The sequence below is a fragment of the Mesoplodon densirostris genome, chromosome X (genome assembly GCF_025265405.1).
Source record: "Mesoplodon densirostris isolate mMesDen1 chromosome X, mMesDen1 primary haplotype, whole genome shotgun sequence".
In the NCBI taxonomy this organism is placed as follows: domain Eukaryota; kingdom Metazoa; phylum Chordata; class Mammalia; order Artiodactyla; family Ziphiidae; genus Mesoplodon; species Mesoplodon densirostris.
The window spans coordinates 23,767,202-23,793,209 of NC_082681.1; the positions used below are offsets into that span (position 1 = coordinate 23,767,202).

Consider the following 26,008-nt stretch of genomic DNA (forward strand, 5'->3'; position numbering starts at 1 on the left):
CCTTTCAAGTTCCTTTTTACATTCGTTTGTTTTGTTCTGAAAGCCTTAGAGATGCAGGCCAGGGTGACTGGGACAGAGGTGGGGTCCCTACCTAGAAAATAGGACTTGTGAGGCAGAGGACTTGTTTTTACACCGGTAAAGAGCAAAATCCCGAGTCGCAGTTGATTTCATGCAAGTAGGGCTGGAGAGGCCCAGGGAGGACCTAGTTTGGGGTGAGCACCGGGATCTGTGAGCCAGTGTTGCTTCAGCGTCTCACGGTACGTGTGGGGGGGGCAGATCCTCTGTCCCTCCTGGTCCCATTGGCACTACCCTTCACCCCAGTCTCTGCGGAACTATATTAATAGAAGGCAACACTTCACACATTGGCGCTCAGACACCAAAGGGAGTCTGGCAATGGCTTGGCAGGTGGGCAAGAAGCCGGGAGATGGGTGGGGGAGTGGGGCGGAGGCATCGTCGAGCGGCGTTTGGATCAGCCAATGGTAGTTCGGGGCAGGGGTGGCAGAGGCGGAGGCACCGAGGCGGATCAGCCAATGGAGGGCGAGCAACTACTGGAACGACCTGGTGACGTGAGGAGCGTTCCATTCGCCCAGCGGTGGGCGGCTTCCACAGCTGGTTTAGGGCCCCGAACATTGGGGCCCCTTGTCAGGAGGAGGCATCCTCCAGGCTGGGGAGAAGCCGCTGCCACCTCGGGCGGCCGACGCGGTCCCCTGGGACAGTGCACTTCCTGGCCTCGGTTCCCGGCCGAGTTCTGTCTCTGGGGTTCAGGTAACAAGGGGTGGGGGTGGGGGTCTCCGGGGTTCGGCCGCGTGGTAAGCTACAGCTCCCTCGGCTGCACCGGGACGCGCGGACCCTGGCTCTCCCTTCTTGGCTAGGCAACTGCCGAGCCCCTGGCCGGGGGTGACTACACGTGGCGGGGCGTGTGTGAGTGTGTACGAGCGTGCGGAGGTGGCGCTCGTCCCAACCTGCCCGGGGCGGTGGTCGGCGGCGTGGCGGAGGCTGGGCGGGCCTCCCGAGGCCGCGCCCGCCGCCCGCCTGGGACTCCGGCCTCGGGCCCCGTGCCGCTGGGCCGATCGCTGGTTCTTGACGGATTTTGATCTTTGTTCTCCCAGGCCCGGCTCCCCTTCCTGGTCTCTCTTCTCTCGCTGGGCCGGTTTATCAGGAGAAGATTGTTTTCCAGGTTAGTTTTACACAAAGGAAGTGTTCTCTGTACCTCTGGTGCCCCCTCCCCTTTCCCAAGCCTTCCACCTTCTCCTTTCCCTGCTCAGTTCCTCGTCTCTCTTGGGACCCTTACCCTCTCCAGCCCAGGAATGATTTCGAGTTGGTTGTTTCTCATCAGTCAGTTGAACTGCAGGCTTCCGCCTCATTCTTGCCAGCGCGGGGCATGTGGTATCAGTAAATAGAGGCCACAGCACCACACCTGAGAGGAGGAGAAGGGTGGCAGTGGCGGAGAAAGGCTGGGCCTGGGGATTCAGGATGCTAAGTGGAGATGGTATTTCCGAAATGTCCCAGAAAGCACCTTTATGACTTTTCTTGACTGCTGCCGTCCCCCCTCCCGCCCCTCCTCCCCCCAGCCATATCAGAACCTCTCCTGCTTAAGTCAGCCTTTCACCTACAGGTCTGTGATGTGGTTTCATTAAGATTCCCACCGATGTTAGGCTAGACCAGCAAGGTTGGTTCATTTCCCGGACTCAGGAAGTTAGTAGGGTTTGATTAGGGGAAATCTGTTTTAAGTAAATACAACCTGGGTTTGTGTACAGAGTGTCCACAACCTCCTAGCTCTGCCAGAGGATGACTTGTTCCCTGGTCTGATTCACATTTGAGTGGCTAATTGAAGAAAGAAGGCGAAGAAGTGGAGGAGGGGTGCGAATGGCTCCTTAAGGACAGAAACTCTACTATTATTTTTAGAGTCCTCTTTGTGATGATTATAGAAAAATATGGTATAGTGGAAAGTTCCCTGGACTGAAAGTCAGCAGACCCGTTTTCTTGGCTTAGCTTCGTGGCTTTGTGACCCTGGAGAAGTTATCTCCCCTCTTCGGTCTTCACTTTACTCATTTCCAAAGCAAAGTAATTGGGCCTATCAACTACAAAATCCCTTCTAGTTCCAAGGTTCTATGATAATCACATCATCAGTATTATATTGGAAGAAAAGGGGTATATTTAAGAAGATATGCTAGCCCCCTTCTCTTTTTGAGAACCTTTAACCTTTTCTTCTTTTAGGGGACAAAAACAGATTGGAAATAAACTCTCCCATTTCTTCACCCCCATCCCTTCAAGCAGTGCTCATCTTTCTGCCTCTGGGAAAGGAAGATTGAACTGCATTTTCTTGTTCCTGTCTCATTTGTGTGTGTGTGTGTGCTTTTTCTTAGGGCTAGAAATTGGACTTCTGATGATGTTTGACCCAGCGGCAGCAGTAGCAGGCAACGTGATTTCAAAGCTGGGCTCAGCTTTTGTTTCTTCCCTCTTGTAATCACAAAACCCATTTTGGACCAGGAATTCCAATCATGTCTGTGATGGTGGTGAGAAAGAAGGTGACACGGAAATGGGAGAAACTCCCAGGCAGGAACACCTTCTGCTGTGATGGCCGTGTGATGATGGCCCGGCAAAAGGGCATCTTCTATTTGACCCTCTTCCTCATCCTGGGGACGTGTACACTCTTCTTCGCCTTCGAGTGAGTTTCCATTGAGTAGAGTTGCCTGATTATGGTTACCTTGGGTCCAGGGGAAGAATCTGGGAGTTTGTGGCTAGTCCTTGGATGGCTGTCATTGTCCTCTTGGGCAATGTCTATAGATCATGCCAACTGAATTCATTGCTTTGAGCTTATAGCAGAGTATGTGTCTCCTAAAAACACCAAGACCTTTGATACCAATTTTATAGCACTGACTTGGGGCCACCCCTGGAACACTTGGGAAATAAAAGAGTTTGTCTTTATTACTCACCTCCCCTTTGCAGTGGTCTCCTTAGGTGCTTAGTGACAGACTGCCTCTTCCCTAACCCTCCCGAGCCTAGGGGCACGCCCCGTGGTCATAACTCCACCCCATAATACTCACTTATTCTGTTTTTCTGGGTCCTATTTCCTTAGGGCTCAGCTCTCAGCTAGCTGTTAAATTGAAAAGCCAACTGAATTGGGAAACTGCAGATCGGTTCCAGCCTCAGCTGTGCCACAGTCTAGCTGTGTGTGGGGCACATATGTGCTTATTAAATGTGACTTGCTCTTTCTTTCACTCAAAATCACTCAACATAAACAACCCTCTATTCTATGTGTGCCTGATACCAGCCTTGGAGTTATTTTTTCTGTGATGTAATAGCTAGTACTAGAGCCACTGTTTGAAGTCTGTGTAGATCACTGCTTGAGGGAGGTGGCCAGTTGGATTCTAGGGTACTGTGGCGTGACTCCTGGGTATGCTGAGAATGCTGTACACTCTAGGGCTGGGGGTAATGTGGATCGGTTTGGTATTACAGTATTATGAGGAAGGCCTTGAGGAGCCAAGAGGTGTGTTTGTGGACTGTGAACCACACCTAATATGAGCCTGCTACAGTTCCTGTGCTCCGGTGACCTGGAAATGGAGCTCCCATGAGGGGGTGTGGCCATGGGATGGAGGACGGGACTTCTTGGCCAGACTTCGGGGGTAATTAAAATGAGCTCTGGTCTCTTGGGGCTCATTTTTGTCTTTGTTCTATAAGGGTTTCTGGCTTACCCAGTGTATCAAGAGTGATTTTTTTTCGGGCTGCTTTACCGGATTTTTTTTTTTTTTTTTTTTTTTTTTGCGGTACGCGGGCCTCTCGCTGCTGTGGCCTCTCCCGTTGCGGAGCACAGGCTCCGGACGCGCAGGCTCAGTGGCCATGGCTCACGGGCCCAGTCGCTCCACGGCACGTGGGATCTTCCCGGACCGGGGCACGAACCCGCGTCCCCTGCATTGGCAGGCGGACTCTCAACCACTGCGCCACCAGGGAAGCCCTTTACCGGACTTTTTGATGGTTGCAGCTGGCTTGAGTAACAGCAGAGGAAGGAAGGGGATGTAGTTTATAACAGGGCTAGGAAAGTAAGGTCAGAGGACCTCTTTGTCAAAGGCACTTCTGTTGCTGCTCTTGCTGCTGACTTTGTAAAGTATTTGGCAAAGTCAGACAGTTTGATGTTGACGTCTTAGCTGCTTTCCAGTCTGAGTTTCATGGCCGAGTGTGTGTGTGTGTGTGTGTGTGTGTGTGTGTACCTATGTGTGGTACAAGTGAGCGTGTGCAGGTGGGCAGGCATATGCATAACATTAAAAAAAATGTTTCCCCACTCCTCACCCTTCTCCAAGTTTTCTTTGCTTTATTCCCGCCTTGCTTCTTTTTGGAAGTGCAGAGATGAACTCTGCTTTCTATCATTCTCACTCCTTCCTCTGCTGAATCACTAGCTCTTTTTGCCACCTTCCCTGCCCAGCCCAGGGTTAAATTTTTGTGGTTGGAACCATTCAAAACAGAGATGAGATTTGTTTCTAGACCCTGAGTGAGCTGGTAATTCTGGGCCCAGGAAACCTCTGGTTTGACTGGCCAAGGGAACTTGAAATTTGGAGCTACTGGCATTTGGCCCTTTTTGTATCTGGGAGCCAGACAGAGTCTGATATGGATCTGTTCCACTTCAGCCCTGAAGGCCTCTGAAGAAAACTGCCTGTGGGATGAAGCTTGTAATTAGCCAAGTTACTGTTTGACAGAGGAAGGTTGGGTTTTCTACCAAGATGACTTTTTCCCCCAAGTTATTTCTTGCGCTTTGCCCTCAGATATGAAGGGTGAGGTTGTTTGTAAACTGCCCTGGGTTCCAGCTGTCTGTGGGGTAGAGTAAATATTTTTGAGGGTAGGGCTTGGGGGAGGGAGTAAGAAGGCCAGAGGGGAGAAGGAAGTAAACGTGTTAGCTGAGCAGTGGAATGGGGAAGTCTACATCTGACCAAAGGGGAGAGGACCCTGGCAATGAATCCTTTTTTTTTTTTTACTGAGAATGATAGAATCTGTGTTTGTGAGCGTGCGTGCATCTGTCTGTCACATGCAGACACACAGGCACTTTAGGTGGCAGCTGCCTTGAGCCTAACCAATGACAGGCTGTACAGAGGACACCAGCATGCCTCTGAGGAATGAAATTTCTTTCTGGTCGACCTTTTTCTTTGGGGTCTGTAATTTACTACCAATCACGTGGTGGTGGATAGGTTTTGGGGGCAGAATATGGGCTCCTTCGCTAGTATGAGAACTTAGGGAGACCTCAAGAAATCAGCTGGGGGCTTCCCTGGTGGCGCAGTGGTTGAGAGTCCGCCTGCCGATGCAGGGGACACGGGTTCGTGCCCCGGTCCAGGAAGATCCCACATGCCGCGGAGTGGCTGGGCCCGTGAGCCATGGCTGCTGAGCCTGTGCGTCTGGAGCCTGTGCTCCGCAACGGGAGAGGCCACAACAGTGAGAGGCCCGCATACCGCAAAAAAAAAAAAAGAAAGAAATCAGCTGATCTAGCCCCCTGCCTTCAGGCAGTTGAGGGTGTCTGAACCACCAGTGACAAAGGGCTGTCTCTTTTCATCTTTAAATTGTCTAGGAGCATAGACTGTACATCCCCTGACTGCTACATTTTGGCCTTGAGGAAGAAAGTTCAGATCTTGAGGCACATCTGGACCTGCATTTTAGTAACAGCGTCCTGCTTGCAGCAGGTGCATAGGGACGAGTGCGAGGTGATTTATAACCACCCATGGCACAGCCCTGGGTCAGCCATATGGCTTGAGAAATCTGGTCAGGCGTGTGGGCGCCCCTGGATGAAAAACATGCAGTGTTAGTAGTGCCGGTGGACATCTTTTTATTTTTGGATTTTGCCTTTACACGTTTAGATTTCTCAAAGGAGGGACCTATAATTTTCAGTGGACAGACAGTAGGTTGAATACGTAAAATGAACAAAGGTGGTCCATCCAGAAGCGAGTTAGCTCTGTATTGTTAGAAGTGTTTCTAAAGAAGCTGGGTAGCCATCTCTCAGGGCTGCTGTCACACAGTGGATTCCTGCCCAGGATGGGAAATTGGGCTAGATTATCACTAGGCTTCTTGCAACTCTGAGAGTCTGAAATTCTGTATAACTCTGTGTCTGTCTGGAAAATTCAAATACACACACAGAAAAGGAGGTTATAGAAGATTACCAGTAGGTAGCTGTATTTTAAATGTAATTGTATCTGTAGTAAAAAGGTCTTTGAATTTTGAAGCAGAGTGTAAATTGTACAGTACTTAAAAAAAAAGAATTTCCTTGCAAGTAGAGATTATCATACTAAGTGAAGTAAGTCAGAAAGCGAAAGATGAATACCATATGATATCACTTATATATGGACTCTAAAATGTGACACAAATGAACCTATCTACGAAACAGAAACAGACTCAGGGACATAGAGAACAGACTTGTGGTTGCCGACGGGGGTGTGGTGGGGTGGGGAAGGGATGGAGTGGGAGGTTTGGGTGAGCAGATGTAAGCTTTTATATATAGAATGGATAAACAACAAGGTCCTACTGTACAGCACAGAGAACTATATTCAGTATCTTATGATAAACCATAATGGAAAAGAATATAAAAAAAGAATGTATATATAACTGAACCAGTTTGCTGTACACCAGAAATTAACACAACATTGTAAATCAACTATACTTCAAAAAATATTTTAGTAAAAAAAAAAAAAAAGAACTTCCTAATGTATTCTTAGGATGAGGTATTTAGGAAGTGTGAGCTTTGAGCACGTGAACCGTTCTCAGTCCTTTCTGCCCAAACCCTGTCCAGCTTGTGTGATGAACACATAGCAAACAGCTTGGCCGGGAATGTCAGGACACTATAGCAGAATGACACTGACAACCTGTGAGCTGTCCAGCTACTGAAAGGCTATTGTGGTATTTAGTCAAATTCAACTTCCTCATAAAGCTTGGGGAAAGGACCAAGTGCACTGTGTTCTGGAAGTGGCTTCCTAGCTGTGTCTTTTAACGTTGTGACCAGATCACTAGTGGGGTCAAGGTCCTGAGACTTCTCTTGTGGCAAGAATGATTGTGTGACTCTTGACCCCTGAAGTAGAAGTAGTTTGCTGCTGTGATCAGTGCTTATGCCTCACTGTGCTGTATCTAGAGGAAACCGTATCAAGGCACTAGCAAACCCTGTTGGACCGAACCTCCTGGGTGCTCCTGATGTACAGAGGAGTCGTTGAATTGGATGAACTGAAAGAAGTTTTGTAGCACTGCTTAGTAATTGTCCCACTTCTTGCCTATTCATATTCTACCTCTTTTTCAAGTCCCTTCTTGAGTCTTCCTTCCTTCATGAAATTTTTCTAGTAATTTCTGCATTCTCAGGACTAATTGTACATACCAGTCATTTAATACATAATTACATGACATTTTTTATATTTCTGAATTCTGTGGTGATTACACTTCGAGCTCTTTCAATGTCAGGGACCATCTTCTGTGTCTGTGTGGCCCCCACAGTGCCCTCTGCCAGGCCTTTCATAGAGTAGGTGATCAATAAATGTTGCTGAATTGATACATTCTGGATGCACTTAAAATGTAACAGTCTTGACTCACAGAATCATAGAGTGATAGAGCCGGAGGGGGCCTTGGAGACTATCCCTATCCTTTTGCAGGTGACGAAACCAAGTCTACAGAAATGGGGTTATTTCATCAAGATCGATCGGCCAGCCAGTGCCTTTATATGACACTACTTTTCATCTCATTGTTACCTTTTGAATACGGAATCGTGAAGACGTGCAGATTACTGAAGATGTGCATAGTGCTGAATGCTGGACAGGCATATTCTGGGGTCTTGCTAGCTAGTGTTTGTGTTACCTTAGTGGACTCCAGGTTATTTTGACCTCCCTAGCCCATGCTCCTAGAAAACGAAGGCATCTTTGTGGAAAACTGACAGCATTCCAGCATGGCATTCTGGTAGCCTTGCGGGGACAAGGGAGCCCATGTCTAAGTGTGAACTTAGCAAGTAAGCTTTGTGTGTTACAAGAGATTATCACTGCTGTTGCTGCCCCTAGTCCCTGCTGCCGGGATGAGGACAGCTCGGAGAAAAATTAAGCAGTGTGTGCTCCCTACCATGTTACTCTGTGGGTGATGGTGATGAAAGGGACACCATGTCCCCATGGACAGGAGGAAGAGAAGAGGCAATCTGATAACAAACTTAGCAGGTTTGAGGAGACACAGGGCTAGGTAGACCAAAGCCAGACTCTGACATGGCAGAATATCTGTGCCTACAGTGACAAGGTCCAGGTTCCTGAATTCCTTAGGTGAGATTAGGAAGAGGAAAAAGTGACTTTATCAGGATCTCTAACCAAGAGAGTATTCTCTGGAGAGCTGCTCTGTGGAGGTTCAGTCTTGTGCTTATCCCGCCCAAGATTCGGTCTGTGACTTGGCCAACCAAAGACAGTTTTAGAAAGGCATAGGTGCCTCTTTGATATCAATCTGTTAACAGTACTTAGCTAAACTCAACTTCCTGATAAAGCATGTCCCCTGGAGAAGGATTGGGTCATGTCTCCTGAACAGTGTGCTTTCTGTTAACAATTATTTACGGTTCTCTCATTCAGAATTCATCTGTATATTTTCAGTCTCTACTACCTTTTGTGGTAATGAGTTTCACACTGTCAGTCTCCGCTGAATGCGTCTCCCATCTTTTTTTTTTTTTTTTTTTTGCGGTACGTGGGCCTCTCACTGTTGTGGCCTCTCCCGTAGCAGAGCACAGGCTCTGGACACGCAGGCTCAGCGGCCATGGCTCACGGACCCAGCCACTCCACGGCATGTGGGATCTTCCCGGACCCGGGCACGAACCCGTGTCCCTTGCATCGGCAGGCGGGCTCTCAACCACTGCGCCACCAGGGAAGCCTGTGTCTCCCATCTTTTGGGAATGAGTCTTAATTGAGTATAGTGATCGTCTATTTTAGGAAAAGTGAGCACAAAGAACAGGGATGTCCCTAGCATGCCTACATCAGTTGAGATATTTATTGAGGGAGAGGAGTCCTAAATCCTACTCCTCAGAGATGCCAGAGGTGGTATTGTGTTTAAGAACAAAAAAGGCATCTTATGCCTCTTGCAATAACAAGAGGCTGGTGAATTCTGGGTAATGAGGGAGATGTGTCTGGAATGGAGCAAGGAGGAGGCAAGAACCTTATGGTAATGATTAGATAAGGCCAGTTCAAGGAGGGCCTTGGAATACTGGCCTGAGGAGTGGGGGGCTTAATATAATAGGCATCAGGGAATTGTTCTAAGTTCTTGATCAGGAGGATATTATAATTGAAATTTGTTATATTTGTTATAATTGAAATGGGAAATTTATTATTATAACTGAAATTTGGCAACTACTTAGCAGGTTTGCCTGGATAGAGATTTTGGCCTTCCTCAGTGAGAGGATGGCTCATTGCCTCACAATTGAAAAGGTCCCGGGCTTCCCTGGTGGTGCAGTGGTTGAGAGTCCGCCTGCCGATGCAGGGGACACGGGTTCGTGCCCCGGTCCGGGAGGATCCCACATGCCACGGAGTGGCTGGGCCCGTGAGCCATGGCCGCTGAGCCTGCGCGTCCGGAGCCTGTGCTCCGCAACGGGAGAGGCCACAGCAGTGAGAGGCCCGCGCACTGCAAAAAAAAAAGAGAAAAGGTCCCTGTTTGGTTAATTTTCCCCATTGCTCCTGGAGCAAAACAGGGTTATGCATTTTCCTTTGACCTTCACATAGCAGTAAATCTGGAGGCTGATATTAAATTATGATTTTAGTGTCCAAGGAAACTTTTTCCCTCGTAGCAGACTCTGTGTCATCAGAAGAATGTTGAACCAGTCTTATGGGTGGTTGCACATGTTTACTGTGCTCTAGAGGTAGGTCATATGTAAAAGGAGAGACAGCCGTCCATATCAGGGAGGACTTATAGCAAAGGCTTTTTTCTATTATCTGGGATCAAGGGCCATTATGGGGCTCTAACCCTTGGGCCATTCCTGCCGTTCCAAGCACAGCTCTTCCTTAAAGCCAACCTTAATGGCTGCTATGGGAGCAGTTTCAAGCAGCCATCAGCTTCCCAAGAGAGCTCTTCTCTGACCACTTACAGTCCTTAGAGTCTGACTCACCATGTGAACACTTGATTATTGGTCTTATCTTATTTAGCTGTTTCATATGTTAGTTATGTTTTCCTCAACAAAATTAACTCCCATTTCTCTTGTTCTTCATTTGTTAGACCCATAAATACTTGTTGGCTGATTGATTGCATTGATAAAAGGACAACAACAAAAAACATAGCAAGAAAGCTATTAGGGAGACTTAGAAGCAGAGTATAGAACACTAGTCCACCCTGCCAGTCTGTGAGGCAGCCCTGCCGTGGAATCTGTCTGGTTTCTTACCAGCTCCCCTCATGAATCTCTTTTGAGTTTTTTTGTGTGAATTGAAGTCTGTGTCACTATCATTGTCCCTCCAATGAACGCTAGTGTGCTAGGGATGGGGGATGGGACATGACACACCAGCTCAGCCTGGCACTGCTGGTTACTGCTGGTCAGTACCACCATGTGGGAGTCCTGTCGTCTAGTCCAGCTATGGAAGCCTGAGGCCAATCAAGAGGTTGGTAGAGGATGGCTTAAAATGATGATGTCTCTTCAGGTGGCAGAAATGAAGACTTAGTGGGCACATGGTTGCATTTATAAGATTCACAAGGGAGAAAAGCAACTTCTAACCCCCTGGTACCCTGAAGACAAAGGAGAGTTCTGTGTCAAGAAGTGTATGGATATCATTATTCGTATCGATATAGATGGAAAGTACTACGGGGTTTCAAAAACAGCTTATATTTGTGGATGACAGATCCAGTGTTTCACTAGGACAAATTAGTGATGTTTGAGGATACTCCTGACTTTTGAGGTCAATACTGGGCATTACGCCCAAATCTTCACATAGCTCATTCCTATACAAGACAGATCTCTAGCTTACTGCAATTATGGGACTGACCTAGGTGGGTATTAAAGACAGACAGATGGGTTGTAGTTCACAGTGGGCTTAGCCGCTGGCTCTCTTATTTCTTCTTATTCGGGGTAGAAAGGCCTGCTGGTCCCACTTATGCCTTGCCAGCCACACCCACTCACTAGTGACAACTGGCTGCCAGGATCCTTGTCTCTGGAGAACAATACAATGGGCCTGTTGTGTACTTGTTGACATACAGAGTGGATTGTTTTAGCAGGTGCAGATGATAGTCTGTGTGGAGATTACAGAGACCTTTATCCTTAATGGCATAGTGTAATTGAAATCTAAGTTGTCCTTTGTCCGGTCAACAAGCAGGTGTTGAAATGGGACTTAGTTAAGCTTGGTCCTTCTGTGCATGGGGGCGACATTAGTATGTGTGTGTGGGGTGTGTGTGTGTGGGTGTGTGTGTGTTCTACCTTCTCTGTATCTTTTCCCTCTAATAAAACAGTTTAAACTCCTTTAGGTGGCCAATCAGATGGCTCTGATTTTTCTAAGAGTTTTTGTTGGAGACTATACACCCAGGGCAGTTTGAATCCTGGAGACGTCACTTCTTTGTTTTCAGGAGTGATTTTAGAGATGGGCAGTGACGAGAAAGGTGGCTGTTTTCTGTCAGCGTGGTAATTTCATTTTGCTTGTTTGTGAAATGGAGCCTCATGATTCTCCTGTGTCCTTTTGGGTCCCTGATAAGTGGAGGTGACTTTTCTGAATTCACTTCTTAATTATCTGTACCAGTGAAGGGGAACACTGGAAAAGAGGGTAATCCACAAGCGAGTGAAATGCAAGGACCTTCATTACCCTGAACTCAGTTAGCCAGATCCCACCCTTGGCTTTTAGGAGAAGGAAAAAAATCTTACAAAAGCAAGCTAAGACCAAGGATTTTATTAAAAAACAAACGAGCAGGCAAGAAAACAAAAAGCCACAGAAATCATTTTGCAAGTTCACTCCGTATGTTCACCTTCATGGCAAACTGCTCAGTACAGTTGGTTTGCACTCCCCATGCCGTCGTGTGTGTGGCACGGAGGCAGGGGGAGGATCTCGTGGGGATTGTTCCAAACCTGCAGCTAAGGTACAACCCAGGGTTGTGGACAGCAGCTTGCTTAATCCCTGTGCAGATGAGATAAGCCTTTTTCCTTAGCTTACTTTCTTCCCTCTGCCTCTGGTCCTTGCTCATCCACTTATAGTCTGCCTCCAAGAGGAGATGTCTATGTTGAAGGAGGAAATATGCCTCAGGAGGAAGAGAGTAAAAATAGGTCAGTGGTAACTCCAATCATGTATTCCCATTTATTTGGTTTGATACTCAGTTCAACTCGACAAGTGTTTGTTGATAGCCTCTTTGTTCTCATACTTGTATTAGGCTCTGGGAGATAGAGAACCATGATGATAATGTTAATAACTGACATTTACTTAGCATTTACTGTGTGTCAAGGGCAGTTCTAAGCACTTTATTTCTAGTCATGCATTTGAACCACACAACCACTCTATACTGTCATTATCATCCTCATTTCACAGATAAGGAGACTGAAGTTAACTCAGTTACCCAGCTAGGAGCTGGTAGAGCCAGAATTCAAACCCAGGCATTCCCACTCCTAAAAGTCAAGGTTCTTGCTCTTATGAAGTTCAGTTGGGGGAGATGAGGTCAACATAGTGAAAAACAGTGCAGTTTAGGATAGGCCTTTGGAAGGGCCAAGACCTCGCTAAATCCCAGATTCTTCAGCTATTATAGATGTAGTGTGAGAAGTGGATGCTGTAATGTGCCTAAAGAGCTTAGTGCATATGGTGTGCGCTCAATAAATTGTGGCTGCGATGATGACAGTGATGGCATTGATGGCTTTGGATCTGAAAGGCAAGTAGAGCTGGGGTATCCAGAGAGAAAGAGGAATGGCCTTCCAGGTGAATTATGGGAAGAGGGGAACAAACATGATGTTGAGAAGGGGTGCTAAGGAGATACATTTTCCTTATTCCCTTGCTTATGGTCACTAGTCACCTATTGGCTCAGCTCTTTGAGGAAGGAAGAGGAGTGAGTGGATGTTGCAGAGTCAGTCAGCAGCCCTGAAGCTTTTCACTGGCCTTCAAGCACACTGGACATACCGTCTGTCTGACACTGGGACTCTGCTTCATGACTGGTCCTCATCTTTTCTTCCCCCTCCTTGAGCTCAGGCCTAACGCCAGATGAGTGGGTATGAAAAGCTCTAGACGTTCCCAGAGTGTCAGCAACCTATGGTGCTTACAATCCAGGTTCAGTTGGGTCCCTGATCTGAACAGGTATGAGCCTTTGCTGAGGTACAGAGGAAATGTGACCCCCAGCAGGCTGATGGGAGGGACTGGGCTTGAGGGTAACGGAGGTTCCTTAGGCTATCTTCTGTATGTTATAGGTGGCATCAATCAATGAAGTATTTTTTGAGCGCCTAGTATGTGCAGAACCAAATGTTAGGACTTTTCAGTAATTCGAGAGAAGTAAAAAATATGGTCCCTGCCCTTGAGGTACTGTAATTTTGTTGTGGGGATCAGATTGACATACTGGTAACAATTCCAGGTCAGTATAGGGTAGGAATAACTAGATGTTCAATTGCTTGCTTTCTTCAGATGCCGCTACCTGGCTGTCCAGCTGTCTCCTGCCATCCCTGTGTTTGCTGCCATGCTCTTCCTTTTCTCCATGGCTACACTGTTGAGGACCAGCTTCAGTGATCCTGGAGTGATCCCTCGGGCCCTACCAGATGAAGCAGCTTTCATAGAAATGGAGATAGGTGAGTTTTCTAACCAGCTGGCAAGATATTGTACAGTGGGTGGCTTTGGTTAGTAAGGGAATGGAATCATAATTGTAGTTGCAGACTAATAATCACTTCTAGCCTTTTCCCTCTGAGATCCTGAATCTGAGATCATTACCACCCTGTGAAGAATGTGAACTTCATTCTTCCTTGTTCTGGGTTGCATTTTAAGAGGGATTTCTTTTTTTTTTTTTTTTTTGCGGTATGCGGGCCTCTCACTGTTGTGGCCTCCCCCGTTGCGGAGCACAGGCTCCGGACGCGCAGGCTCCGGACGCGCAGGCTCAGCGGCCATGGCTCACGGGCCCAGCCGCTCCGCGGCATATGGGATCCTCCCAGACCGGGGCACGAACCCGTATCCCCTGCATCGGCAGGCGGACTCTCAACCACTTGCGCCACCAGGGAGGCCCAAGAGGGATTTCTTACCAAGGTCCTGCTGCACTGTTCCCAAGAGGATTTTTAAAAAAAACTGTTTGGGGGTCATCAACTCATTTGATTTTTTTAAAATTAATTAATTAATTAATTAATTTTGGTTGCGTTGGGTCTTCGTTGCTGCACTCAGGCTTTCTCTAGTTGTAGTGAGCGGGGGCTACACTTCGTTGTGGTGCATGGGCTTCTCATTGTGGTGGCTTCTCTTGTTGTGGAGCACAGGCTCTAGGCATGTGGGCTTCAGTAGTTGTGGCATGTGGGCTCAGTAGTTGTGGCTCCAGGGCTCTAGAGTAGTTGTGGCACACAGACTTAGTTGCTCTGTGGCGTGTAGGATCTTCCCGGACCAGGGCTCGAACCCGTGTCCCCTGCATTGGCAGGCGGATTCTTAACCACTGTGCCACCAGGGAAGCCCAACTCATTTGATTTTTTTCAAATTTATTTATTTATTTATTTGGCTGCGTCGGGTCTTAGTTGCAGCACGCGGGATCTTTCGTTGCAGTGCGTGGGCTTCTTTCTAGTTGTGGCTCGCAGGTTTCTCTCTAGTTGTGGCATGCGGGCTTCTCTCTAGTTGTGGCGTGTGGGCTCCAGAACGTGTGGGCTCTGTAGCGTGGCACACGGGCTCTAGAGCGCATGGCTCAGTAGTTGCAGCACGCGGGCTTAGTTGCCCCGCAGATGTAGGATCTTAGTTCCCCGACCAGGGATCAAACTCGCGTCCCCTTCATTGGAAGGTGGATTCTTGACCACTGGACCATTAGGGAAGTCCCTCATTTGATTTTCTTGATGAAAACTATAAACCTCTTCATAAAAATATTCTTATATGCATCACATACATACAATTTTGGATACAATTTCAGGGATTCATAGATCTTTTGAAGCACATGAGTGGGTTTCTAACCAAGAATTCCTGCTTTAGGGGAACACACAAGATGAGAGGGGACAGGAAACATTGGGAATTCTAGGAATGGTAAAGGAACTAGTTACAGGCCAATCACAGTACAGTCTGCAGCTCAGGGTAGGGCTCTTTGGGACAGAAATGAAGAGCTACACTAACCAGGAGCCAGGGTGCCTTCATGAATTGAAGCAGAACATCCCAGGACTCGAGGAGGGGAGCTCCTGGGAGACTCCTGGAGCTCACACTGGGAAAGAAGGCTCTGATGCCAGTACTAGGAGGGACTGGAGCCCACCAGATCCAACAGTGGTGCCTACCTAAATTGTTCTCACATCTGGTACCCAAGTAGCTAGAGTCAGCATCCAAGCCACGTAGAGTAGAAGAAAGGGACCCAGGACTTGTAAGACTAAAAGCTATACCATTGGGGCACCAATCTGTGGTTAGCCTTTAGTTCTTTCAGGTGCTTTGTTGTTGTTGTTGTTTGTTTGTTGGGATCTTAATATTTTATTGAATGAAAAAGACAAACACATTGGGGTTCTAATAGGTATTATATTTATATATTATTTTTGAGAGAATTTACATTTGTATAATTATCCGCAAGAAGATAGTACATCTTTCTGTATTTTTAGACTGAATTTTGTGCCCTTTAATAGAATTTTTATAGTGTTTTTTTTAACATAGTTTCTATACTTCTCATATTGAGTTTATTCCTGTTTATATGCATGCTATTGTCAAGGAAATATTTTCTCCCAGTTCTAGTTGGCTTCTTTTTTTCCCCCCACAGTTTTATTGAGATATAATTGGCATATGACATTGTGTAAGTTTAAGGTGTACAACATTTTGATTTGATACTTTTTTAGGTTGCTTTGAAGGCTTCCAGCTTTTGTATTTCTTTTGTTTATTTAGCTGTGTTTATTTAGCTTCTTAGTGGATTTCTTTTTGAAAAATTTCAGCCTGTTTTAGTTGCGGTAGGGGGACATAGATTTGTGCACATCTGAGCTCAAACTACTTAGGGGTGGGGAGAGGGTGGGAATTGTGGGAAGGAAACAGAGGCGAGGTGTGTTGGCGCAGCTGGTGTTGGGGGAGACCTGGACTAGTTAGGAGCAAGATAGGAAGAGACAGTTGTGAGTGTAGTCTTTTCTCTCTCTGGGTTAGTCTTTTGTCATCCTCTTTCCATCACATATAGAGAAACTGAAGGTCAAGGCAGTGCCTTGACTTGATCTTGCCTCTCACAGCAGGCTGTTAGCAAGGTTAGCTCTGTTTTGCCAGATTGCTGGGCCCAGGGCCCAGGTTTGAGCTGTCAGGTTGTTACCTCTGCATTTAGCATGTTTCTCTCAACAGTAGAGTGCGTTCTTGAGTTCATACGTATGTTTATGTTAGCAAGTTTTTGTCAACTTACATTCAGCCCTGTACTGGGTATGCTGTGGGTAGCGGCTGGGTGGGGGAGAGAGGAAGACATGTGGTTGGCTCCCTTGCATCATAGCTCACCTCATGGGGTGGGAGAGCATTGAACTCTCTCCCAGGTGCCCTCATGTAAAGCACATGCAGAGGAATGTTAGGGTGCCATGCTGGTACTTATATCATCCTCTAATGAATAGCTATCCCCATTCTTTTAAGACTTGTGTCACACTGTTATTGTTTGATTTCACAGCATCCACCCCACTCCGCTAAAAAAGGAAAAAAAGTTCCATATGGCAGATATTTTTAAAATCAAAGTGAATTGAAAAAATATTCTGTTTTTAGAATTATCTTGCACAGCAAGGGTGCAATGAGACAGGCACTCTCATATGCTGCAGATGGGCGGGTGTGCAAATTGATACAGTCTGTCTGGGAAGTGGTTTCCCAATAAGTGATATGGGCTTTAAGGGTTCATACCCTTTAAGCCAGTAATTTCACTTCTCTCAGGATTAGCTCAAGGAAATAATCAGAGATTTACACAAATACTTGTAGAAGGATTTTTAATGCATCATTTTTTCTTTTTCCTAGCTATTTTAATGCCAGCAACTTCATATATTACTACTCAGACTTCAACATGCTTTTCTTTTTTTCTTTATGTTTTAGAAATTAATTTTAACACATGAACATATTATAGAGGAAGGGAGGAGGGGGTTGGGATTAGGGTGGAGATAAAAGGGGACTTAAGCTTTGTCTGTAATGTTTTAAGTTTTTGCATGCAGCATCATTTAAATAGCAAAATACCAGAGGCAACTTAAATGCCCAGTAACATGAATTGGTTAAATAAATTACAGTACCTGCATATGATAGAACATTGTATTGCCAATAATGATGTTTTCAGAAAAAAAATCAACAACCATGGAAAAATGCTTACTGTATAACGTTAAGTGAAAAATACAGGGTATAAAATTGTATCTAAAATAAAAAAAAATCATGAATGTTTATTTATTTGTTAAGAGTAGAAGGAAAGGGACTTCCCTGGTGGCACAGTGGTTAAGAATCCGCCTGCCAATGCAGGGGACACGGGTTCGAGCCCTGGTCTGGGAAGATCTCACATGCCGTGGAGCAACAAAGCCCGCGAGCCACAACTACTGAAGCCCACGTGACTAGAGCCTGTGCTCTGCAACAAGAGAAGCCACTGCAATGAGAAGACCACACACTGCAACGAAGAGTAGCCCCTGCTCGCCACAACTAGAGAAAGCCTGCATGTAGCAACGAAGACCCAATGCAGCCAAAAATAAATAAATAAATAAGTAAAAATTTATTTAAAAAAAAGAGTAGAAGGAAATATACCAAAATGCATAAATATCCCTGAGTTGAGAGACCATCAGTGATTTTTTTTGTCTTCTATTCATATTTGCTGTTTTTTCCAAATTTTTTACAATAAGCATGTATTACTCTTATTTTTAAATAATTGTTTTTCTGATTCTAAATATTACCAGTCTTTTTTCATGCATATATTTTACTTTTGCAAGGTAAAATCCTTTATACATGCTTCTTTTTAGTGTACATTTTCATTTCTCAGTATGCTGTGAATATTTAAAATGTGTACATCATTTGAAATGGCTGCCTAATATTCCATCCCATGCATGTATCATAATGTACTTAACCAACCTCCTATTATGATATTGAGGTTATTTTCAGTCTTTCACTATTAAAAGGGACTTCTGTGACAAATATCCTGTGTTACCATCTTTTGTACATCTCTTTGTAATTTTGGTAAGTTCCTAGAAGTAGAATGGCTGGGTCAAAAGTATACACATTTAGGGGCTTCCCTGGTGGCGCAGTGGTTAAGGATCTGCCTGCCAATGCAGGGGACACGGGTTCGAGCCCTGGTCTGGGAAGATCCCACATGCTGCCGAGCAACTAAGCCTGTGCGCCACAGCTACTGAGCCTGTGCTCTAGAACCCGCGAGCCACAACTACTGAGCCCATGTGCCACAACTACTGAAACCTGCGCACCTAGCCCATGCTCCGCAACAAGAGAGGCCACCGCAATGAGAAGCCCACACACTGCAATGAAGAGTGGCCTCCGCTTGCCGCCACTAGAGAAAGCCCAGGCGCAGCAACGAAGACCCAATTCAGCCAAAAATAAATAAATAAATTAATTTTTTAAAAAAGTATACACATTTAAAATTTTGGTAGTCACTGCCCTATTGCTTACTGGTAATGTATAAAAATACCTTCTCCCCATCCTTGCCAATACTGGGTATTTTTATTCTTTTTTTTTAACATCTTTATTGGAATATAATTGCTTTACAATGATGTGTTAGTTTCTGCTTTATAACAAAATGAATCAGCTATACATATACATCTATCCCCATATCTCCTCCCTCTTGCGTCTCCCTCCCACCCTCCCTATCCCACCCCTCTAGGTGGTCACAAAGCACTGAGAGCTGATCTCCCCGTGTTATGCGGCTGCTTCCCACTAGCTATCTATTTTACATTAGGTAGTGTATATATGTCCATGCCACTCTCTCACTTCGTTCCAGCTTACCCTTCCCCCTCCCCATGTCCTCAAGTCCATTCTCTACGTCTGCGTCTTTATTCCTGTCCTGCCCCTAGGTTCTTCTTTTTAATACTTGTTAATATAGAAAGTGAAAATGGTATCTTTATGTTAATTTTTATTTCTTTGATTATCAGTAAAGTTGTATGTTTTCATTTCATATGTTTTTTAGCCATTTTTATTTCTTCTTTTATGAATGTTTTTCTTTGTAATCAGCCAAAAAGCTTGAAGAAACACTTTTTTACATGTACACAAAATAATTGCATGGCACTCAGTGGAATTTGGGGAGGATACTCTGTGATGTTGAGAGTCTAGTCTGGAAATGCCAGCCTGGGGATGACAGTGGGCCTAGGGAACGTTTGATTATTCCTATTGCTCTTGGAGAGGTGGTAAGACTTTTGGTCTCAAATAATGGCTAGCAGTGGTGTTAACTGTCTTTACTGATCTACAGAAGCTACCAATGGTGCAGTACCCCAAGGCCAGCGACCACCCCCTCGTATCAAGAATTTCCAGATAAACAACCAGATTGTGAAGCTGAAATACTGTTATACATGCAAGATCTTCCGGCCTCCCCGGGCCTCTCATTGCAGCATCTGTGACAACTGTGTGGGTGAGTAAAACCAAAGAGACGTTGCCTGGGGAAAGGCTGAGTTGAAGAAGAGGGTCAGGGTGATTTTTCTCAGGAAAGATCAGTGGGGGTGGGAAGATAGATTTAGATAGGAAACAAGCTAGATTTTTAGTTAAGAAACTTTAGATGGGAAACAAGCTTCCGAACAATTGTAAATCAACTGTACTTCTGTAGATCAAATCATAATTTAAATATCCTCTAGTTTAAAAAAAAAACAACCTCTTTGGTAAATAAAGAAATAAACTTTACCTGTTTTTCAAATCTAGATTTTCTTCTACTGGATCTGTTTCAAGTGGAACCCACCTTACGTAGGGGGAGGAGAATCCTAGTCCACTGGAGGGCAGCATCGGGGAAGGAAGGGCTAAGTAAGAAGTGGTGTTCCCAGGAAGAAAAATATTGCTAGCATTTTTTGAATTCCTAATATATACTAGGCACTTGCTAAGTGCTTTCCCTTTCTCTCATTTAAGACTCATAAGAACCCCATAAGATAGGTATTATCCCCATTTTACAGATGAAGAAATAGATGAAGCACCTTTGTGTAGGTTCATATAATTAAATTAGTATGGGATGAACCTGGAACAGCTCTGATTCCAAAACCCTCATTTGTTCTTTCTCTGCTTCTGCTGCAAGGGTTGGGGGTGTATGTGTGCATAATACAGAGGTCTGTGCTTCTATCTGCATATATGTGACTTAGTTGTAATCACTGCCTAGTGTATGCTGAGCCCTGGGAAAGATCAAAAACAGGCAGTAAATATGTCTGTTGATAGGCAGATATGTGCAATTCCTTATATTGTCAATAGGCATACTTCCAGCATTCTTTATATATGCCATGGAGCATGCCTGAGTACATTGCTTTCCTCTCATTAGCCAATTCTTTTTAGGTTAAGGTTGGGAAGATATATCTTACTTTATATGGTAAAAGCTATATGTAGATAGGATTTTTATAAATTGAAACTCATTTTAAATGAGCCAGGAAACTTGATATTTCAAGAAAGTGTGATGTGAAGGTTTTCAAAAAGTATTCCCTCTCTTTATTAATATTCTTAAACATAAAGAACTCATGCAAATTGATTTTTTAAAAAAGAAGCAATAACATTTCAGTAGAAATATGGGCAGCAGATAAAACAGGAAATGCAATTACTTAGTTAACATGAAAAAAAGGTTCATCTCTACTAAAAAGCAAAGAAATAAAAATTAAAACAAGATCTTTTTAAACCTAGAAACTTAGCAAGGAAAACCTGATAACGCTTAGTCCTACACTGGTAGGAGTGTAAATTGGAACAAACTTTTTGGAAGGCAACCTAATAAAATTCATGAAAACCTTAAAACATGTATACCCTTTGATGCCAGTGAGTTGCCTTCTAGGGATCTATCCCAAGAAAATAGTTAGGGATGTGGTAAAGATTTAGGTATGGACATATTTACCTCCAGATTGTTATAGTACTGAAAAATTGGAAAGAAACTATTTGTCCACCAGTAGATAAATGGTCAAATAAATTGTGGGACATAACATACAGTGGACTTCTATGGGTAAAGCTCATACCAGAAAGCTAAATGAAATAAAATAGAAGATAGACTACATTTATAGTGTGATCTCAGTTACACATTTAAAAAAATATAAGTATGTATAAAGAATTATACAAGGAAGTACTCTAGAACGCTTATTGTCTATTATCTATAGGTTGTGGGGTAATAAGGGATTTTGTTTCTTTCATTAGAAAAAAAATATTTTCAAGTTTTCTACAATGAGCATGTATTACTTGTATCAATATTATCAGAAAAAAGTGTGATTTATAATATATTGATGGTAAAAATATTGAATATATCTGTATAAATCTGCATTTATCAGTGTTTTTTATATGGCAGGTTTGCTTAAAGTACGGCTGTCTTACTTCCCTTTTCTGAAAAGGTATAGCCCTTTAACTAGGAGATGCACCTGTTTTTACAGCCTTATTTTTTGACTGGTACACAGCTCACTGTGCTTTAAAAATGATATATTTTATTCTTTGTGCCTTTTTCATTCATTAAAATAATACATGTTCATTGTAGAAAATATGGGAAGTACAGGTATTAATAAAACTTAATCCCAAACTCACTCTCCATTTTGCTGTATTTCCTTCTAGTTTTTCTCTTGTTTGTGAAATTGGATCATACCGGAGTTTTTAGTCCTGCCTTTGTCACTTACCATTATATCCTGAGCATTCTTCTACATCTTTAATAAATGTTTTTTGAATATATTATTTTAATGACTGCATAATCCATCATATGGCTATATTCTAGTTTATTTAGGTGGTCTCCTATCAATAGCTATTATTCACTATCCTGTTTTATTCATTATTATAAAACTGCAATCAAAATTATTAAATTTTAAAAAATTATTAAATTTAAGGATGTGGCGAAATTGGAACCTTCATACATTGCTGGTGGGAATGTAAAATGGTGCAGCTGCTGTGGAGAACATTTTGGCAGTTCTTCAGAAAGTTAACATAGAATTATATGACCCAGCAATTCCACTCTTGGGTATATACCTGTATTACCCAGTGTGCTCGGGCTGCCAACAAAATACCACAGACTGAGTAGCTTAAATAACAGAAATTTAATTTCTCATACTGCTGGAGGTTAGAAGTCCAAAATCACAGTGCCAACTGGGTTGATTTCTGGTGAGGCTTGCAGGTGGCCACCTTCTTGCTGTGTCCTCACATGGCCTTTTTCTCTGTGCTCGCACACTTCTGGTATCTCTTCCTTTTCTTCTTATAAGGATACCAGTTGTGTTGGATTAGGGCCCCACCCTTATGACCTCATTTAACTTTAGTTACCTCCTTAGAGGCCCTACCTACAAATGCAGTCACACTGGCGTTATGGTTTCAACATTTGAATTTTAGGGGGGGCACAGTTCTGTCCATAACAATACCAAAAAAGAATTGAAAACAGGAACTCAAACGTACTTGTACATCAGTGTTCACATCAGCACTGTTCACGATAGCCAAAAGATGGAGACAATCCAAGCGGTGGTTTGGGGGTGATGAAAATTTTTGGAAATAGGTAGTTGTGATGGTTGTACAACATTGTGAATGTAATTAATGCCAGTGAATTTTACAGTTAAAATTAGTTAAAATGGCAAATTGTATGTTTTATATATTTTACCACAATAAAAAATTTAATAAAAAAGTATTGAACTTAAATTTCTGTGCACATCTCTATTTCCTTATGAGAAATTATTAAAAATGGATTTATTCTGCCAAAGGGGTGTGAGCATTATTAAGGCTGTTGATACATACAGGCAAATTGCTTTCCAGAAAGGTTCTCTCAATTTGTACTTCCACAAACAGTATATTAGAGTGTACATTTTACCGTGTTCTCACTAGCACTGAATATTATTTTTTATATTCTTATTTTGATAGGCAGAAAAGTATCTTATTGTTGTATTAGTATTGCGATGAGTTAGTGAATCTGAAAACGTTTAAATATATGTTTATATGGTATTTATTAACTTTCGCTTTTTGACTATTTTTGAAGGAGTATTTGTATTTTGTTATTGATTTGTATTACAAAATTCACATACTTTCTCGGGGTTTTTTTTCCTCTTTAATTTTCTTTATAGTATTTTTAACATCTATGAAATATTTTTTAAAGTGTATGGAGTCAAATCTATTTTTCTTTGTCATCTGTGGTTTTTTTCCATTACTTTCATGCTTAGAAAGTCCTTCTCCATACAGGTGACAAATGTTCACCTATTCTTTATGGTTATTTTAAGGTTTCACTTTGTTTTTACATTTAACTCTTTAATTCATCTGGAATTAATTTTCGTAAATAGTGTGAGGGAAAAAGATCTAACCTTATTTTCAAGCAAGTAACCAATTGTCTCTGAGTTGTTGATAGAATGATACTTCCTTTCTCTACTGGTTTTGAAGCACTATCAGACAGTAAATTTTTATATATTCTGTTTCTGGGTGATTTCCATTCCATTGAGCTATGCCACACCATTTCAGGTATGTAGGTTTATAATTTTTTACTAACTGGAGTTTAAGAAAAACCACACTACTCATTTTTCAAAATTTCCTTGGCTACTTCACCTATTTATTCTTCCTGCACTTAGTAGACACACTTACTAAGACTTTTCTTTGGAAAAGCAAGGTCTGTGTTGTTAACTGACAGTGAGACAGATCACTTAACCCCTCAGTGTCTCAGTTTTCTCATCTGTAAAACGGAGAAAATAATATCTTCTTTTGCCCAACTTCCAGGATGATTGTGGGGATCAAATGAGATGGCTGTGAAAACATTGTGAAAAAGTGAAAAATAAAAACCAGTGTTTTTTTAAATTTATTTTGGAAGGAAATAGGTTTTTTTGGTTTTATTTATTTATTTATTTGAATTTTATTTAATTAATTTTTTTATACAGCAGGTTCTTATTAGTCATCCATTTTATACACATCAGTGTATACAAAACCAGTGTTTTTTACAGTTGAAATAGGCAGCGATCCTAGGGGTCTTGGACTTAGGTATTAAGTGGATGGCAGGGTTGTGCTTAGTTTTGGAGGTTTTGGCACTGGACTCTCTCTTTCTCCCACAGAGCGTTTCGACCATCACTGCCCCTGGGTGGGGAATTGTGTTGGAAAGAGGAACTACCGCTACTTCTACCTCTTCATCCTTTCTCTGTCCCTCCTCACGATCTATGTCTTTGCCTTCAACATCGTCTACGTGGCCCTCAGTGAGTATACAGGGCAGTGTATGTTGCTGGAGGGGTGGGTGGTGGGAGAAGACTTTAGGACAGCTTAGGGGAGTGATTCTGTATCCTGGTGGGAATTTACCATTGTGAAGGCACCTTCGGACCAGTTAGAAGTGAGCACTACTATCTGCTCCTGAACGGGGCTCCAAAACTCAGCTCACATCAATTAGGATTTACCGAGTGTGTTGGCCTTCTCAGTGGCCCTCTGCTGGAGACCAGGACCATAATTACTGGTCTGTACCTAGAGTACTGGGCATTTCTGAGGTGATCCCAAAGGTTGGGGATGTATTTTTGGCTGTATGTGTCACCTCTTTTGCCTCATAAGACCTGCCCTTGTGTCAGGTGGTAGAAGGGATTATACCAGAGAAATGTCTTTTAGTGGCTCATGGTCTACTTTGGAAGATAGAAAATACACACACACATAAAACAGCCTAAGGGCAGATGGGATGCGGAGTTAAAGGAGTGGTCTTAATCAAGGCAGCTTCCTGGGGAGAGGTGAGTCCTGAGCTGGATTTTGAACAGTGAAGAGATATGGATTGATGAAAAAAGAGGATTTTTCTTGGATATTTCTGATTTCTTTCATCTATGAATGAATATCCCCCTCCATGGCCATAGCTGGAGGCTAGGGAAAAGGGAGGGGAGCCAGATGCTTGGCTTGTGGCCGACTCTCTAGTCCAGTGTTGGGTCCTGTATCGAGAAGATGAACCCTTTAGTCAAGAGAGTACCAGCTTGGAGGTGTGAGTCCCTTGCCTGAATGAGGGCTTATCTCTTGCTGGCTTGTAACAAGGGATAGGGAGGGAAGAAAGTGAGTAGGCACTAGGGTATGTGTGTATTTTTTACTAAAGTTACTAATCTTTCTCTCTACTCCTCCTCCCAATTTCACAGAATCCTTGAAAATTGGCTTCCTGGAGACATTGAAAGAAACTCCTGGAACATATCCTCCCCTGGCAGGATGTCCCTGTGAAGCCCTCTTAAACTACTTTTCAGCATGCTTTCTGTCTGCAGTTCTCCACCATCTCATTTTTCAGACATCAGAGAGTGCCAACGTCTAAAATTTTAAAATGTAGCCTTAGTGGTAGCAACTAGAATGGAGGATGGCCAGGGCTTAAAGGGAGGTCTTTCCTTCAACTTTGTCTCCACTGCCTCCCTCCCAAGTCCTTCTGATCCCAGGCTCAGCCCTGCCTTCTCTAGTGGGCTATACTTTGCTCTCAATAGACCTCTTGCATCACTTACTGGAAGTCCCACCTTCCCGTTACAGCTAAGGCTTATTTTGTACAGCAGTTACATTTCTGAAAAGGAGATTCAGATGGGATTTCTAGAAATCACATTCTGGTTTCTTTCCCACCAATTTTTTCATCTATAAAGTTTATTTTTTGATGTGTTTTCCATTGGCAGTGATGGCCAACATTGTTTAGCTTTGGACCCCTCCTAAATATCCCCTTCGAAGAGCCAATGATGAATAAACAAACACCTAAATAGACTAGATCTGTTAGAGAGCTACTTGTAGTGAATAAACAGGCATCCTTTACCCTTCATGAGGGATATAGCCAGCAAGTTTAGAATTCACCCGTTGTTATGTATGGATATATATTTGTGATATATGTTCCAAGGGGTAAAGGTGGTGTGACTGGTGTCATGAGTATGGGCTGCGGCATCAAGTCCCCT

At 43.7% G+C, this 26,008-nt stretch overlaps 1 protein-coding gene across 1 annotated transcript in view; it reads left to right on the forward strand.

Moving 5' to 3' along the window:
- The first annotated feature begins 573 nt into the window (after positions 1 to 573).
- The window catches only part of ZDHHC9 (zinc finger DHHC-type palmitoyltransferase 9), a 34,250-nt gene continuing 8,815 nt past the window's right edge, over positions 574 to 26,008 (forward strand). The window contains exons 1-7 of the mRNA XM_060087627.1: positions 574 to 765; positions 1,110 to 1,177; positions 2,367 to 2,668; positions 13,533 to 13,693; positions 19,441 to 19,599; positions 24,188 to 24,325; positions 25,229 to 25,275. Of these exons, the coding sequence (XP_059943610.1) occupies positions 2,502 to 2,668; positions 13,533 to 13,693; positions 19,441 to 19,599; positions 24,188 to 24,325; positions 25,229 to 25,275 (672 nt within the window). The 5' untranslated portion in view covers positions 574 to 765; positions 1,110 to 1,177; positions 2,367 to 2,501. The remainder of the gene's footprint in view (positions 766 to 1,109; positions 1,178 to 2,366; positions 2,669 to 13,532; positions 13,694 to 19,440; positions 19,600 to 24,187; positions 24,326 to 25,228; positions 25,276 to 26,008) is intronic.